The following is an 18,798-nucleotide window of genomic DNA, read 5'->3' as shown; positions in this document are numbered from 1 at the left end:
CTGGCCACAACTAGAGAAAGCCCGTGTGCAGCAACAAAGACCCAATGCAGCAAAAATAAATAAACTACTTAGAAAATAAGCAGTATAATGCACAGAAATCTCTGGCATTCTTAAACACTAATGATGAAAAATCTGAAAGAGAAATTAAGGAAAACACTCCCATTTACCAATAAGACAAAAAAAATAAAATATCTAGGAATAAACTTACCTAAGGAGACAAAAGACTTGTATGCAGAAAATTATAAGACACTGAAGAAAGAAATTAAAGATGATACAAATAGATGGAGAGACATATCCTGTTCTTGGATTGGAAGAATCAACATTGTGAAAATGACTCTACTACCCAAAGCAATCTACAGATTCAATGCAATCCCTATCAAACTACCACTGGCATTTTTTTACAGAACTAGAACAAAAAATTTCACAATTTGTATGGAAACACAAAAGACCCCGAATAGCCAAAGCAATCTTGAGAATGAAAAATGGAGCTGGAAGAATCAGGCTCCCTGACTTCAGACTATACTACAAAGCTACAGTGATCAAGACAGTATGGTGCTGGCACAAACACAGAAATATAGATCAGTGGAACAGGATAGAAAGCCCAGAGATAAACTCACACACATATAGTCACCTTATCTTTGATAAAGGAAGCAAGAATATACAGTGGAGAAAGACAGCCTCTTCAATAAGTGGTGCTGGGAAAACTGGACAGCTACACCTAAAAGTATGAAATTAGAACACTCCCTAACACCACACACAAAAATAAATTCAAAATGGGTTAAAGACCTAAATGTAAGGCCAGACACTATCAAACTCTTAGAGGAAAACATAGGCAGAACACTCTATGACATAAATCACAGCAAGATCCTTTTTGACCCATCTCCTAGAGAAATGGAAATAAAAACAAAAATAAACAAATGGGACCTAATGAAACTTAAAAGCTTTTGCACAGCAAAGGATACCATAAACAAGACCAAAAGACAACCCTCAGAATGGGAGAAAATAGTTGCAAATGAAACAACTGACAAAGCATTAATCTCCAAAATTTATAAGCAACTCAGGCAGCTCAATAACAAAAAACCAAAAACCCAATCCAAAAGTGGGCAGAAGATCTAAATAGACATTTCTCCAAAGAAGATATACAGATTGCCAACAAACACATGAAAGAATGCTCAACATCATTAATCATTAGAGAAATGCAAATCAAAACTACAATGAGGTTATCACCTCACACCAGTTAGAATGGCCATCATCAAAAAACCTAGAAACAATAAATACTAGAGAGGGTGTGGAGAAAAGGGAACCCTATTGCACTGCTGGTGGGAATGTAATTTGATACAGCCACTATGGAGAACAGTATGGAGGTTCCTTAAAAAACTACAAATAGAACTACCATACGTCCCAGCAATCCCACTACTGGGCATATACCCTGAGAAAACCATAATTCAAAAAGAGTCATGTACCAAAATGTTCACTGCAGCTCTATTTACAATAGCCAGGACATGGAAGCAACTTAAGTGTCCATCAACAGGTGAATGGATAAAGATGTGGCACATATATACAATGGAATATTACTCAGCCATAAAAGGAAATGAAACTGAGTTATTTGTAGTGAGGTGGATAGACCTGGAGTCTGTCATACAGAGTGAAGTAAGTCAGAAGGAGAAAAACAAATACCATATGCTAACACATATATATGGAATCTCAGAAAAACAAATGTCATGAAGAGACTAGGGGTAGGACAGGAATAAAACACAGACCTACTAGAGCATGGACTTGAGGATATGGGGAGGAAGGGTAAGCTGTGACGAAGTGAGAGACTGGAATGGACATATATATACCACCAAACGTAGGGTGGATAGCTAGTGGGAAGCAGCTGCATGGCACAGGGAGAGCAGTTAGGTGGTTTGTGACCACCTAGAGAGGTGGGATAGGGAGGGTGGGAGGGAGGAAGACGCAAGAGGGAAGAGATATGGGATCATATGTATATGTATAACTGATTCACCTTGTTGTAAATCAGAAACTAACACACCATTGTAAAGCAATTATACTCCAATAAAGATGTTAGGAAAAAAAAAAAAAAGCAGTAAAATAATCTCCAGATCAAAAAGGATCACAAAAGAAATAACCAGATATTGACAAAAGAGGACTTTAGAAACCAGCTATCACAGAGGAAGATGTATATACAAAGGCTTTTATTACTAAAAATATATTAAATATTTAACCTAAGCTAGAAAATAACCAAAAGAAAAGCAGTTGGTGAGAATTAACATAAAAGCTAAAACTACCAAATAAAGGTAGTAGAAATGATACTTTTGTATCGTTTCAAAACACCAGTAAAAGACCCCCTAGGCAAGCCTGATTAGAAAACACAAGTATTCAACATCAGGAATGAGAAGATATAAGTGTAATACAAAAGAGATGGAATAATATCATATACCTCTACAGCTATAATTTAGAAAATCCAGAATGGATGATTTTCTAAGGTGATGGTGGTGGGAAATTCCTAAAAAACACCAAAAAAACATGGAAAGCTACCATTATAAGCAGCAACAGGTCAGGTGACTTTACAGATTAACTTAGCTAGCTTTCAATAAATGAATACATTTTAAATTTCTCTTCCTGCTGAGAGTTTTTAATAGTCAAGGCTGGGGAATTTTATTTACTCTTTCAGCTTATGATATCATTGGGGCTCTTCTGTTTTTTTTTTAAAGACTAACATAAATATTAGATGGTAAAAATACTGAAGAGATGTCCAATCCAGGAATAAGATGGGTATCTACTGATTATCAATGTTATTTTAGAGATTCTAAAACAATAACTTAAAAATCAAATAGTTGAAAGAATAAAATTTGGGGATTTAAGGCCTAGAAAAGCACTAAAATCAAGTAAGAACATCGATGTAACTGAGTAACAAAAATACAACTAGCAATAAAAAATAGAAGTGGGAAATAAGGCCTATTCACAATAGTGACCAAAAAAAGCATAAACCCAGCAATAAACCTTGACAAGAAAAGTATACCAATTACATAATTAAATTCTAACATTGCAATGAAAGGCATGCAAGAAGTCTTTGATGCAGAAAAATGTTTCTGGATGGGAAGACAATGTCAGTCCATCCAGAGCTAGTACATAACATTCTATATATATGTATATAATATACAGTCAAAATCTCAAAGGAGCTTTTCAGTAAATGGACATAATTTTAAAGTTCATGTGTTTGAAATTGCCCCCACATATTTGGGGAACAGTGGTAGCCTCATCATACCAGATAAATTTAATGTAAAACTATATTAATCACAGGAAAAAACAAGTAGATCAGGGAACAACTGATGTTTCAATTGTACAAGGATTTTAAACATATAATACTGGCTGGTGCAAATGGGCATCCATCTGGAAGTTAAGAATCCTATCTCATACAACATACAAAAGGTTTACTGAGGGCTTGTAGACCTAAACAGGAAAAATTTAGAAATTTAAGAGATGGTAATGGTTTGAGGATGGAGTTGACCTTAACACCAAAAATCCAAAAGCAACTACAGAAAAAAGTTTTGATAACATAAAAATTTAAAGTGTCTGCATGGCAAAAGATATAGCATCAACAGATTTAGGGCAAATGACAAACTGGGAAAGCCTTACAAATTGATAAATAAGCAGACAACAAATATTGATTCAACTACTCATGAGAAGTATAAATTAAAACAGCAAACAAAATAGGACATTTTTTTGCCAAACTCACAGAAATTAAAGAGAATGATTACCTTCAGCTCTGGCAAGGATGCAGAGAAAACCAGAACTTTTGTACATTTAATGCTGATGACATTGAGAACATCAATGGCTGTACCTGCCAGAACTTAGAACATACTCTTTGGAGAACCCAGTGTACATAAAGAAAGGCATGGGATATAATGACATTTAAACAGCATTGTCTGTAGGAGCAAAGACAAAAAGCAATCTGAACATAAACAGGGGAATGGTTAATTACATTATAGTATATCCATACTATGGCCTATAATGCCCAAATACAGGTAAGGCTTGTCCATGTTGAAAAATTTGCTAAGTATATAGAATAATCTCATTTTTGAAATAACCTCCCCCATAACAATTTACATGCAGGTCTATATTCATAGAAGGCATGAATGGATACATCCCAAACTCCTGATATCCTTCAGGTGGACGGGACTGAGACGTAGGAGAGTAAGAGGGGGTGGGTAAATAAACGTTTTTAGATGCTTTCTTATGTTTTGAGGATTGTTTTATATTCTTAACCAATAATGAAAAAGCAAACTAGGTTTTGAATATAAATTAAAATTCTTATTTTTCCAAGTGAAAAAGTTGATACTAGTTTAAGTTGATAATTTAAGAAAGTGGTACGAGTAGATTACTTAGAATTAGAGCAGCAACCACCAGAGGGAATAGAAATAAATCGGGGGAACTGGGAACGAGGTGGTACTTTTCCTTACATAGAACTAGGCAGCCAATTCTCTTAAGATGACTGGGCGTACATACAGTATGACATAAAGTAAGTAAGGATTGTAAATGCCTTCAAGAGCTTAGTAATTTATCTGAAGTAAAGCCAGGTGCATAAAACAAGAACCAAGAAGAACCAATTGTGTATATTAATTGGGTCCCCAAGTTTTTTTTACTATTCCCCCACTGTACCTTTAAAACAACTTTTATCCTCAAGTGGGAAGTAGCCACATTCAAATGAGTTAAGGTTTAAGTAAAAAGGACTACAACTTTATTAAAAGTAAATAAATGTAACATATAATATGTACAGATGGCACATGGTGCCAATTTTATTTGCAGATTTTATAGTATTCCAAAGTTCACACGTTACACCTTTGCCACAGCCTTGGCTAAATCTTGAACTAGTGCAGAATTCAGCTGTGCTAGAGTGCTGATCTTAGCATGCTTAGACGTAGCATACTTGTTCTTTATAGTCTGGAAGAGAAAAGCATAGTGATTAATGGAGGAAAAGAGGAAAACAATGTAAGAACCAACGATACACATATACACTTAAAAATCAACTCCTTAAAAGCAAGCTATGAATTTACAGGCATAAAATCTTAATGATTGGACTTCCCTGGTGGTGCAGTGGTTAGGAGTCCGCCTGCCAATGCAGCGGACAAGGGTTCGAGGCCTGGTCCGAGAAGATCCCACATGCCGCGGAGCAACTAAGCCCGTGCACCGTTAACTACTGAGCCTGAGCTCTAGACCCCGAGAACCACAACTACTGAGCCTGAGTGCCACAACTACTGAAGCCCGCGCACCTAAAGCCTGTATTCCATGATGAAAGAAGCCACCGCAATAAGAATCCCTCCCACCGCAACGAAGAGTAGCCCCCGCTCAGCGCAACAAGAGAAAGCCCGAGCGCAGCAATGAAGACCCAACACAGCCAAAAATAAATAAATTTATATACAAAAAAAACACAAAATCTTAATGATTTTTCACTTTTCCCAACACCATACAGTACCATTGACTCACCATATGCTTTGTAAGCCCACGATTCACCATGATTATATTCTTAGCCAGGTGTTGCATAACAAGAAGAAGGGATTCTTCAGTGTATGACAGGTAATGCTGTAGAGTTGGTGTCTAAGACAACAAAAGTTAATGTTGAAAATGCTCATCACCAATAATTTTCATAAAATTTCTAGATGTTATCCGAAACTAAGGTAGGGAAGTAGATACTGTATGACTGATTATAATCAAAATTTAAGACAAGCTTAAGACCCCCTTCTTCCCCAAATACCCTTCTTTCATGGCTTCTCTAGGATCCTGTGCTCCAACTTAATTACACTTTTGTAATTGCTGACTTGCCCACCCCAAAGCTAGACTCCAAGTTCTTTGGAGCTGACTTTCTCATTCATAATTCTATTTCTAGGGCCTAGAGTATCACACAGCATGTAGGAGAAATACTTGTTGAATCAACAAATATGAATGAACTTCTAGTATGTCATTTGACCTGCTTGAGCTTCTCCATCTGTAAGGAGCAGCAGCTGCTCTGCCTTTCTCAAAGGGGTATAGATAGATGAGATTAGGCAATGAAATGGAAGCACTCTATGGAGATATCACAAACAAGATGTTTTTAAAATCATTCTCTCAGTAGATGCCATATTTAAGAACCGTTTGAACTGTCCTTTAATGACAACAGTCCTGTATGCAGTAAATATTATAATTTAAAAGCTCAGGGTAACTTCAGTTTGTGGGACAGAGCTTACCCATTCACCATTATCAAGAATTTTCAGTGCTAAGCAAAAAGCTCCCGCTGCAATCTGAGAAGGAGGAAAGTGCACCATATCGTAGTCCAACGTAGTTAGTTCCATCAGATATTTGGCCAAAGTATGTAGCTCAACATCAACCTGGAATAAAACCCACAGGTTCTGTCAGAGAATTCTGCATTGGCAGTAACTGGTATGCCCACAACTAACTACAGATGTTTGCCTACAAACTCTCAAATGCAATTGCCCATGAAAGGCTTTAATAATAATATTAACATACAGCCTGATTGGAAATAAATACCATCTTTATCCCTTCCTCACGTAGTTAGGTATAAATACAAGGCACTTGAATTAGATCTCATTGGCCAGCAGTATTCCCTAATGTACCATACCAAAGGTTTCAAGAAATCTGTACCTCTCCAATCTTAGAGGCTCTCCGAAGGAAATGCAGGGGTAGAGGGCGACCCAGACTAAAATTTAAAGCTCTTAGAATCTTCATTTCCATCTGTCTGATTTGGTACTTAGTGTAGGTGTTGTCAGTCACAAAGGCAAAGTCACCAATTTCTGGAGGGTACATCTCCTCATATTTGCTTGCAATAAACATGGCAGTGACACCAACCAGCTGCAGCATCTTCTTGGGCACACAATTATCCTGCAATGGGAATTTCAACTGGATCAATAAGTAATACATATTTGAAAAAGGAGGCACAGAACTGTGAAGGAGTGGTGGGAAAGACACACTCTCACAACGGAATCTCAATTAATGACACCCCATGCCTCAAGACAGATTTTAGCTGAAAAAGTCTGTTTCTTATGACTCAGCTAGGATACTGGAAGGGAGAACCCTCAATTGGAGAATTATGCTCACCTGCATGAACCGATCAATAATGGAAACAGTCATGTACATGGTCTCCTGGAGTAACCTGAATTTCATTTGAACCTGCACAAGCCAGTCAATTAGGATGGCTCTCATGTTTCCAGTGACTTCACGACCCAGCAGGTATTTTGGTCTGACTGCTTGCTCTTCCTGCAAAAGAAATGCTGATTATCCTAAGAAGCAAGACTCCACATGACATTTCTGACCAGAAATAGAGTCACCTCAAAATAGCTCTGGAACATTTAGAATCTCTAACGGTTCTTAACTCAGTTATTCATTTGGTCACTGCAAACAGCTCTACCACTGAGAAACAAAGAAAGCAAACATTAAACAGGACAGTGTGACAGGTTTTCATATTGGCAAATCTTACCATGTCCAATTCACCATCACTACTACTGGCCCACACCCTTTCCCCACTTCTTCCCAAATAAGGATACCATACTATCTATCACCTCAGATCTTTTCACTTAAGACTCTAAACCCACAACCTGAGTTTTATGAAGTAGAAAAAATAGCAGCAGCTCCCAGATCAGCTGGAACCAATATGCTACCACTCCTACTCCAGGGTTTAAACCCCCAAAACACCATAGGTAACAAAAGTCAACCATCAACATCCAGCACACACATCTGCTAAACCCACTCCTCCAAAGTTAGAACACAAACTTTAAGGACAAGGGAGAAAAGAAATACACAGCAGAAGGCTGGTGCTGGCAAGGAAGTCTTCTTACAGGACAATCCTGTAGAAAATGGAGATGCCCAAAAGAACCAGACAAGAGCCTGAAGATGTTAATGATACCACTAGAACACAACGCATTATAAACAAGCAGCTGGGTAAATTTGGTAACTCTATAGCTTATGTTGTTAATATACAGAATGCTTCCTTGTTTGGGGGAGAAAAGGGCAAAGGACACTAATAGAAAGTTTCAGAAATGGGATGAAATGGAAGAAAACCAAAACCTTTAGTTTTTGAGTATACTCCCCTCTTGGACACAAAGAACAACTTCTCTGATATCACATGCTCATAAGCAACACTGACCCAAAATGCCTTTTTTTGGCTACAGTTTTTCAGCATCTTCTCCATTACCATGTACCTCCTGCCTGTTATGCTCCTTAAACCCAGAATTTGGGACTCACTCACTCCTAACTGTGATAGGTATAAAATACCTTTCAATCTCTGGACTTTCCTTTAGGAAAAGCCAAGGTAGTATCCACTCTCACTTTGAATTTTCCCTGTTCAAAATGGCAAATAGAGACTTCATTGGGAATTTCCTGGCGGTCCAGTGGTCAGGACTTTCACTGCCAGGCCCGGGGTTCAATCCCTGGTCAGGAAACTAATATCCCACAAGCTATGCATGCAACCCCCCCACCCCCCCAAAAAAAGATTTCATTGGCTTACTTTGGGGCTTTTTATTTTTCCACGAAGAATTTCAAAGTGGAACCTGTTAAGAAATGCTGCTCATATCTTGCTTAAATTGTTGTGAACTGTTAATGGAAAATCTCTTTAATAAAGCTGGATGCAGTTTAGAAAAAACAAAGGTTTAATATTACTGACCTCAAGTTGTCTCAGATAAGCATAGATATCTTTTACATATTCACTACAAAGGTTTGGATCCGCTCCATCTTCTGCATCCACATCATTCACTGCAAGAATTACATCAGAGAAAGCCTGGCACAGATACTCTTCTGCAGGGGCACAGCCAGATGTTTCCATGGGGCTTGGAGAGGGAGTATCAACCTTGAAACAGAATAGACTTTTTGAAATAATAGCAAAGAGGAGCATACAATCTGGGAATGAAGGTCAGATTATTGGTACCAATTCAAGAGACTATCTGCTGAATAGACATACAATTCATTTACCTTTTCAAATTTATTCAATTTGTCTTCAGGAAGTGAATAATATGAAAGATGAAATGCCAACTTAGACTGAATCAGTTTAGAGTCAGTAGAATGCTAACAGGTAAAAAGGACAGGAAGCAAGTTCACATCTAGACTTTCCTCCAAAGGAAACTGATAAGTAACGCATTTGCTTAGCAATGTCATGTAAAGTTAATCCAAGTGAATGACAAGTTAGTCTTTAGTAACATGGCCTGCTTCCCACTGCACAGGAGAACACAAGTCCTGTCCCGACTACTAAGGATTTTATTTATTTATTTTTGGCTGTGTTGGGTCTTTGTTGCTGCACACAGGCTTTCTCTAGTTGCAGGAGTGGGGTCTCCCCTTCATTGATTTGCACAGGCTTCTCATTGTGGTGGCTTCTCTTGTTGCAGAGCATGGGCTCTAGGCACATGGGCTTCAGTAGTGTGGCACGCAGGTTCAGTAGTTGTGGCTCGCGGGCTCTAGAGCGCAGGCTCAGTAGTTGTGGCACACAGGCCTAGTTGCTCTGTGGCATGTGGGATCTTCCCGGACCAGGGCTCGAACCCGGGTCCCCTGCATTGGCAGGCGGATTCTTAACAACTGTGCCACCAGGGAAGCCCCCAAACTACTAAGGATTAACTGACTTTGTTATCATGAACCATTTTCTTCAAGCTCCAGTTACCCGGTTGTCCAAACATTTATTGAGCACTTTCTTAAGTCAAGCTCTATGCTAGGCACTGGCTTTATGGTGTCCTCAAGTGGCTTTGAATTTAGAAGAAATAAGTAAATGAAGTAAAGAGATTGATTCTAGGAACAAATCCTAGAGGTGCGGGAAGTTAGGGTAGGGTTGGGAAAGTTAGGGAAAGCTTTAGGTGTTGATGATTGAGCTGTTTTGAAGGATGAGAAGGTTATCAGTTAAAAGAAAGAGGGTGGGACAGTGAAGGCAAGAATCAGTATGGGACTTTGAGGGAAAGCTCAGGTCATTTGGTATGGCCAGTTAAAGACTGCGCATGCTACAGGTTTCTGTGGTATGTCCAGAAGGACAATACTAAAGCCATAGCCTCACATTCCCTTCCCTTAGATATAGAGCTAGGCTGAATGACTTTAACCGATCATTTTCCCAACCAGCTTTAATGAAGTTTTAAAAATTAGAACTTAAGAATGAAGTTCATTGGGCTTCCCTGGTGGCGCAGTGATTGAGAGTCTGCCTGCCGATGCAGGGGACACGGGTTCGTGCCCCGGTCCAGGAAGATCCCACATGCCACAGAGCAACTAGGCCTGTGTGCCTAGTTGAGCTTGAACTCAGTTGAACTACTGAGCTTGTGCTCTAGAGCCCACGAGCCACAACTATTGAACCTGCGTGCCACACTACTGAAGCCCATGTGCCTAGAGCCCATGCTCTGCAACAAGAGAAGCCACCGCAATGAGAAGCCTGTGCAACTCAATGAAGGGGAGACCCCACCCCTGCAACTAGAGAAAGCCCGCGTGCAGCAACAAAGACCCAACACAGCCAAAAATAAATAAATAAAATGAGCCTGCGCGTCTGGAGCCTGTGCTCCGCAACGGGAGGGGCCACAGCAGAGAAAAAAAAAAAAGAATGCAGTTCATTGCTGGTCAGGGAACTAGATCCCACATACATGCTGCAACTAAGAGTTCGCATGCCACAACTAAGGAGCCCAAGTGCTGCAACTAAGGAGCCAGCAAGCCACAACTAAGACCTGGCACAACCAAATAAATAAATATTGAAGAAAAAAAAAAGAATGCAGTTCATTGTAGTTTCAGGAAAGCAGCCTCTTCTAGATGGTGTATTTTTTCTTCACAGGAGTAGATACATTTACATACCTGATATTTAATAAAATGTTCTTGGTTTTTGAGGCTAAGTGTTAACTCATCTTCTTACATTCTCTGGAAAGCTCCATTTTCTGCTTTACATCCTTATATAAATTCCAGTGGTACAGACTTATTATTAATTATTTGGTGGCCACATTATGGAGTAAAAAAAAAAAAGGACTCAACAATCTGTGTTTCAGTCAATAAATTCTGGCCAGAGATGGCTTGTACCCAAAGACAGCAAAATCTTTAGTCCAGGCAGCTACTACTCAGTACAGTAAACAAAGGAGGGGTAGTATAACAAAGCAATTAAAAGCATAGATTCTGAAGCCAGATAGCCTGGGTTTGAATCCAATTATGTGCCACTGATGAGATATGACTCTAGAAAAGATACTTAATACTTCTCTATTCCATTATCTAAAAGTAGAGGTAATAATACCAGCGCACTAAGAGAGTGTAGGATTATGTGAGCTAATGCATGTAAAGTGCTTAGCAGAGCCTACCTCCTGCTAAGCACTCTATAAATGTTACTATTTTTCTTATTTAGTCAATGCTATGCCATGCATTAGTAAAATGAAGGGAAAAGAAACAATCAACAGGCTCTAAAATATTACAGTTAAGTTTACCAAAATAGGCTCAGGGGGAAGTTTCTCTTCTTTAACAGGCTCGGTTTCCGGCTCTGGCTCTGGCTCCAGATCCAGCTCCGGCTGGGGCTCCGGCACAGGTACAGGAGCCTTTTCCAGAGGTTTTGGTAGTTTTTTAGCAATAACTTTTCCAGCAGCTAAAGTTTTTGCTTCCTGTGGATGAAAAGGAGAGAATGGAATGTTTCTCCATTACGGGTCACAGTTGGAAGGCAGACTCTTACAGAGTAGTTGAATCAGGAAGACAGTTAGTTACCTTCTTCAGGGGCAATTTGGCCTGTGGCTGTTCACTGACTTTGTTACCGATGTCTCCAAGAGCTGTTCTTGGCCTCAGCCCGGGCTTAGAGGCTGCAACAGTGGCCACAGGCACGCGCTTTGCGCCTGCCATACTGACCTTCGCCTTATTTTCAGCATTAATTTTCGTGTTCTGTAAGAAGCAAGACCACTTTGAGAACTGACTCAGCCAAGTTAGAGTAAATCAACGGTTAAAGCGGGGGCAAAACAGAGGCTCTCAGGAGGAATGCCGACTGTAAATGGGTTCCCAGGGGAAACCTGCGTTCCAAGGTCTACGCTAAAGCTGTAACAAGCCAGATTCCTCCCCGAACTTGTTCTTTCACCTATTGAGGGATTGCCTGCTCAGTCCCCGCCCGACCTAAAATACCATGAGTTTACATTTGAAAGGAAATCGAAAAAGCCTTCAATTGCAGGCACCTTTCCGGTGGGGAGGCGGTTATGCAGTTGGTGGGAGCTCGCTCAGGGGTCCTCCGTCACCTTTTACAAAAGGTTTCGCGTCTACCCTCCATCTGTCCCCTCCCCCCCGACTTTATCCAAGCCCCATCCACTTCTTTCTCACCTTCCTCTCTCCGTCTGTCCGCACCCCAAACTCTCCCACCGTTTTAGGGGCCCACCGACCGCCATCCTCCCCCCACATCTGTCCCGGTCCACTCCCGCCAGGGGAACTCCAGCAGGAGAGATAGGGAGAGGAGACGCAGCGAGCCAGGAGAGCCGCGTTTGTTCACCGCCCCTAGAAGCTCACCCTGGTGATCCGGAGCGCCATGGCTTCCTCTGCACCAGGCAGCAGCTCAGTAGGAAGAAGCAGAGCACGGGAGCCCCAGACCAGCCGGGGACCTTGAACCCAACGCAGGCCAGCAGCCGTTCCTCCGCAGCACGCCGGGAGGAATCAGGCCCCGCTTGAGGTTTAAATCCCGCACCACTCCCTCCCTATTGGCTTGTTCGTGGCACTCGCTCTCTTCCCATTGGCGGCGGCCGGTTCCTCCTAGAATGCGTTTCCAGGGCGATCCCGCGAAGAAGTACGGGCGGGGGTGGGGCCAGGCCGTCACGTGGTCTGGCTCGGCGCCTGCGCTGTCAAGTAGCTACTGTTGCCACCTGGAGAGGGGTGATCACCGCCCACCTGGAGAGGCGAACCTGTGCGCAGCCGTAGTTAGCAGCGGGGCCTTGGAAAAGAGAGTGGAGTCGCTGGTTTGACGTGAGAGGAAGTTATGGCTTTAGTCCTACTTATTGTTAAACACACTTTCCTCTTCTGCAGTGGCATGTAGCAGGAAAGGCTTTTGTATATACATTCTTTCATTTGATCATTCTGGCAGCACTCTGGGTTGGAGAAACAAGCTCAGAGAGGCTTTGGGTGACTTTCTCAGTATCACAAATTAGTAACAGGAGACTAAACTTAGATTTCTTTAGATCCATGACGTTTCCAAAACACTAATTGTCTCTTAAGAATAATGCCAGCCTCTTAACGTGCCAGATTATTTCAATCAAATTTTTTCCCAAAGCCAATCTTTTTGTTTTACTTTTAATTTGAAAATAATTTCAAACTTAGAAAAGTTGCAAACAAAAATATTACAAGGAACACACGTATACCCTTTACCCAGATTCAAATATCCTTAACCTAAAAATATATGTATATATATACTTAACCTTTTACCCCATTTGCTTTATCATTTACTTAATCTTTCTTATATATAGATCTATCCATGTATAACTGTATAGAAACATTTTCTTCCTGAAACATTTGAGGGTAAGTTACGTTATCATGGCCCCTTATCCCTCAATTCTTCAGTGTGTATTTCCTAAGTAAAAGGAATGTTCTTTTAACATAATCACACTATAGTTATCAACTTCATAAATTTCCTTTATCACAACATTGTATTCAACCTAGTTTGTATTCCAGTTTTGTCAGTTGACTTAATAATGTCCTTCCTAGCATTTTCTTTTCTCCAGTACAGGATCCAGCTAGGGTCAATGTTGCATGTAGCCTCCTTTAGTCTGGAACAGTTTCTGCAGCTTTTCTTTGTCTTTTATAACACTGATGCTTTTGAAGAATACAGTACTCCATGCCACTTTTTAGAAAATAGAACTTTCTTATTTTTGCGTTTGTCTAATTGTTCCTTGTGATTTACATCGAGGTTATGTACTCTTGGCTGTTATGCCATGTAGATGACATCATATTCTTCTTAGTGGATCAACTCTGCAGACACATGGTGTTCACCTGTTCCCCATAAGTGAGATTAATTTTGATCACTTGGCCAAGCTGCTACCTCTTTCTCCACTGAACATTTAGTTGTTTGTTTCTGACAACGAATAAAGTGTCCGTGGGGAGACACTTTAAGACTGTGCTTCTCATCAGATTTCCCCCTAGATTTCACCTCCCCTCGCAGCAGCACTTGCTTAGGAACTGTTGACCCTGTTGTCCCAATGCCATGGGCTCTCTCTAACTAGCTGAAGCTGATAAAAAGCCATATACTTTGAATGACCCTAGGATGCCAGACCTTTAGCAGACCTAAGTGAAGACCACTTCCTGACCATTGCTCAGTGGAACTTCTTTTAACATAGTAGTTCTCAACTGGGGAATATTTTGTCCCAAGCTTGGGGAGCCATTTGGCATTTCTGGTTGTCACAACTGGGAAGGTGCTACTGGCATCTAGTGGGTAGAGACCAGAGATGTTTCTAAACATCCTACAGTGCACAAGACAGCCCCTATACCCTCTAAACACACACACACACACACACACACACACACACACACACACACACACACACATAATTATCCAGCCCCAAATGTCAATAGTCTAGTAGTGCTAAGCTTGAGAAATCTTGCCAACTATGTACATACCTATAACTCATTTATTCTTCTTTTTAAAAAAATATTTATTTATTTGGCTGTGCCAGGTCTTAGTTGTGGCATGTGGGATTTAGTTCCCTGACCAGGGATTGAACCCAGGCCCCCTGCACTGGGAGCATGGAGTCTTAGCCACTGGACCACCAGGGAAGTCCCCCTATGACTTTCCCCCTATGATTTCTATTCAGAATGTTAACTTTTGATGCATAATTAACACAAGTTTCGTGGATCATCTCCTTTCTTTATAACACTTAGAAACTTGACTTTTCTTCTCGGTGAACTACTCAATGTTCTCAACCCTGGCCCGGTTAGTAGCGCCAACTATATACCAGGTGATGTTCTAGGTGCTAGGAATACAGCTCTGAACAAAACAGATGAGATCCCTGCTCTCATTAAGCATATATTCCAATAGGACAGAGACTAAATAAGTAAAGTAGGAAAAATATCTTATAGTACTAAGTGCTAGGCAGAGAATAAAAAGAAAGTGATGCAAATAGAGTGATTTGGTAGCTGACTTAGACTTGGTGGTCAGGGACAGTCTGAGAAGTTGACATTTAAGCTGAGGTTTAAATGACAAGAAGGAAAACATTCCAGATAAAGGAAATAGTCTGTGACAACCCAATGATAGTGTTGACCTAAAATAAATAGACTTCCAGTTATTTCTCCAGCAAAAATGGGTTTATTGAGGATCAACAAAGAATTGCAATTTGGGATCTGTACCCTTGGCAAGCCATGCAAGTCCCATGCCACAAGGAGAGGACTCTTACAGAGAGGGGAAAAAGCAGTTGGAAGGGCTATAGTAAACAGAGTCCTTTGGAGGAATTGAGAATTTGAAATATAGTGGCTTCTTATTGGCTGAGCTCTTGCCAGGTAAGAAGAGAAAGTCTCTCTTTTTCTTGTTGGGCTCTGCCAAAGTCACAGGGCATGAAAGCTCCCCTTTCTGACCTCCCATTCTATTTTAACTGAGCTTTCTGTTTATTAATTTTTGTAATAGGAATGAGCTTGTCATGTTCAGAAAAGCTGGTGTGGCTGGAGTATGGGGGGAGGAGGGGAGTAGAGATGAGATTAAAGAAATTGGAAAGGGTAAAATTACACAAGGCATTGTAAACCAAGCTATGATAAGTGCAGTGGAAGGCTTTGGAGGGTTTTAAGTCAAGGTGTGGCATAATCTGTCTTTCTGAAAGATTACTGTAGTCACTGTGGAGAGAATACATGTAGGTGGGAAGGAGACAGAGGGGGAAGCAGGAGGAGAAGAGAAGCAGGGGAGCCATTAATAGGCTCCTGTAGCAGGCCAGGCAAAAGATGATGGCTTTGATGGTACTAGTAGTGGTAGACAGAATGGGATAGATTCTGGATATATTTTGGAGGTAGACTTGCTGGGTCTTAATGGTTTACATGCTTAGAGTGAGAGAAAAGGGGTCAAGGATGACTCTTAGGTTTTGACTTGAGTAAATGAAACGGAACGCTAACAGATGAGCAGCTTTTAGGGAGTAGCAGGACATTTGGAATGCCTAGAGATATACAAGAGGAGAGGTCTACTAGGCTGAGGCCAGGGTGGGAGCTAAAGCCTCCTTTGCTGAGATAGTATTTAAAGTCTGATGCAGATGAGATCATCTAGAGAAGGAATGTAAAGAAGAGTAGATGCCCAGGAGCAAGCCCCAGGGCCCTCCATTTTAAAGACTGAACAGAGAGGGAGAGGCCCTCTCTGTTAGGAAGTTAGGAAAATTGGACAAGAACACCAAAGAGGTAGGAGACCAAATAGTGGTGTCTCAGAGAAGAGAAGGCAGTGTTTCTCAGAGGGAGTAGTGGTTTAACATGGCAGATTAAATATACATATTTATCTTTGTTTCTTCTTGAAGGCAGTAAAGGGATTTTTTTTTTAATGCATAAACTCTCAAAGATGGGTGAGACAATAATGACACCATTTTAGAAGTAGGAAACACATTGAAGAGTATTAATGGAAATGCCAGACCAAGAAAGTTGGAATATAAGCTGGCAATGGAAAGTAAAGAAGCAAACTGATTCATGCTGTAGACACCAGCAGTCTTGGGTATTGGAGGCACCAGGAGTCTATGAAACTGGTGGTGTAGGTAGAGCTGAAAACAGGATTGCTTGATTTCCTCCTGCACTTAGGAGTGCAGTGAGAGTGCAGCATCTTCTTTGTCCTGGCAGATGATTAGAGGTTTATGTTCCGGAGAGGCTGAACTAATGGAACTCTGGATTTTAGGCACCAGGCAAACTGAGTGGGGGTGAAGTGAAATTCTTCATCCCAATGGTGAGACCCAGTTCCCTCTTCCACTCAGTCCCCTAAAATGCAGGCAGCCGGACATATAACCTCCTAAGTGAGATAAAAGCATGCCTCTCTGAGAAATGGACCAGCCCAAGAGAAAATTCTTAAAAATACAGATGGTTAAGAAGGGTTACCAATGAAATGGATGGGTCATGTTTAAAGTGACACTCACTGCCAAAACAATCTTGAGGGAAAAAAACGGAACTGAAGGAATCAGACTTGCTGACTTCAGACTATATGACAAAGCTACAATAATCAAGACAATACAGTACTGGCAGAAAAACAGAAATATAGATCAGTGGTACAGGATAGAGATAAACCCATGCACCTATGGTCAACTGATCTATGACAAAGGAGGCAAGGATATACAATGGAGAAAAGACTGTCTCTTCAATAAGTGGTGCTGGGGAAACTGGGCAGCTACATGTAAAATAATGAAATTAGAACACTCCCTAATACCATACACAAAAATAAACCGGATTAAAGACCTAAATGTAAGACCAGACACTATAAATCTCTTAGAGGAAAACATAGGAAGAACACTCTTTGACAAAAATCACAACAAGATCTTTTTTGACCCATCTCCTAGAGTAATGGAAATAAAAATAAAAATAAACAAATGGGACCTAATGAAACTTCAAAGTTTTTGCACAGCAAAGGAAACCATAAACAAGATGAAAAGACAACCCTCAGAGTGGGAGAAAATATTTGCAACAAAGCAATAGACAAAGGATTAATCTCCAAAATATATAAATAGCTCATGCAGCTCAATATTAAAAAAACAAACAACCCAATCAAAAAATGGGCAGAAGACCTAAATAGATATTTCTCCAAAGAAGACATACAGATGGCCAAGAGGCACATGAAAAGCTGCTCAACATCACTAATTATTAGAGAAATACAAATCAAAACTGCAATGAGGTATCACCTCACATCAGTCAGAATGGCCATCATCAGAAAATCTACAAACGACAAATGCTGGAGAAAAGGGAAACCTCTTGCACTGTTGGTGGGAATGTAAATTGATGTAGCCACCATGGAGAACAGTAAGGAGGTTCCTTAAAAAACTAAAACTAGAATTACCATATAACCCAGCAATCCCACTACTGGGCATATACCCAGAGAAAACCATAGTTCAAAAAGACACATGCACCCCAATGTTCATTGCAACACTATTTACAATAACCAGGTCATGAAAGCAACCTAGATGCCCATTAACAAATGAATGGATAAAGAAGATGTGGTACATATCTGAGTAATGGAATATTAGTCAACCATAAAAAGGAATGAAATTGGGTCATTTGTAGAGATGTGGACCTAGATACTCTCATACAGAGTGAAATAAGTCAGAAAGAGAAAAACAAATATCGTATACTAGCACATATACGTGGAATCTAGAAAAATGGTACAGATGTTCATCTGATTTGCAAGGCAGAAATAGAGACACAGATATAGAGAACAAATGAATGGACACGAAGGGGGGAAAGGGGGTTGGGGTGTGGGATGAATTGGAGATTGGGATTGACATATATACACTAATATGTATAAGACAGATAACTAATAAAAAAAATAAAGTGACACTCACCGTTTGACATACTTGTACACTGACAAAGAGCTTCTAATCAATGTTTTAAATTTCTTACTCTTAACTATTAACAGCCAGCCAAGGAGCACTGGACATTCGAGGAAATCCTCCAACTTAAAAGAAAGAGACCTAACAAACAAATATAAAAAGAAACTCCAGGGGACTTCCTTGGTGGCACAGTGGTTAAGAATCTGCCTGCCAATGCAGGGGACATGGTTTTGAGCCCTGGTCTGGGAAGATCCCACATGGTTTGGAGCAACTAAGCCCACGCTCCTCAACAAGAGAAGACACCGCAATGAGAAGCTTGTGTACCACAATGAAGATTAGCCCCTGCTCGCTGCAGGTAGAGAAAGCCCTTACG

The 18,798-nt window shown here is 40.5% G+C and overlaps 1 protein-coding gene across 1 annotated transcript; it reads right to left on the bottom strand.

Moving 5' to 3' along the window:
* Positions 1–3,801: 3,801 nt before the first annotated feature.
* CCNB1 (cyclin B1) lies at positions 3,802–12,619 on the bottom strand. The gene is made up of 9 exons (XM_059062563.2): positions 12,463–12,619; positions 11,683–11,853; positions 11,412–11,582; positions 8,654–8,836; positions 7,093–7,251; positions 6,640–6,876; positions 6,225–6,365; positions 5,488–5,598; positions 3,802–4,944 (listed from the first exon to the last, which is right to left on the bottom strand). The coding sequence occupies exons 1-9, from the start codon at positions 12,481–12,483 to the stop codon at positions 4,837–4,839; spliced, it is 1,302 nt and encodes a 433-aa protein (XP_058918546.1). The 5' UTR covers positions 12,484–12,619; the 3' UTR covers positions 3,802–4,836.
* Positions 12,620–18,798: the final 6,179 nt, after the last annotated feature.

The sequence above is a fragment of the Kogia breviceps genome, chromosome 4 (genome assembly GCF_026419965.1).
Source record: "Kogia breviceps isolate mKogBre1 chromosome 4, mKogBre1 haplotype 1, whole genome shotgun sequence".
NCBI classification, from domain to species: domain Eukaryota; kingdom Metazoa; phylum Chordata; class Mammalia; order Artiodactyla; family Physeteridae; genus Kogia; species Kogia breviceps.
Note: the sequence above shows the minus strand (reverse complement) of the source record. Positions and strands in the feature narration are given on the sequence as shown.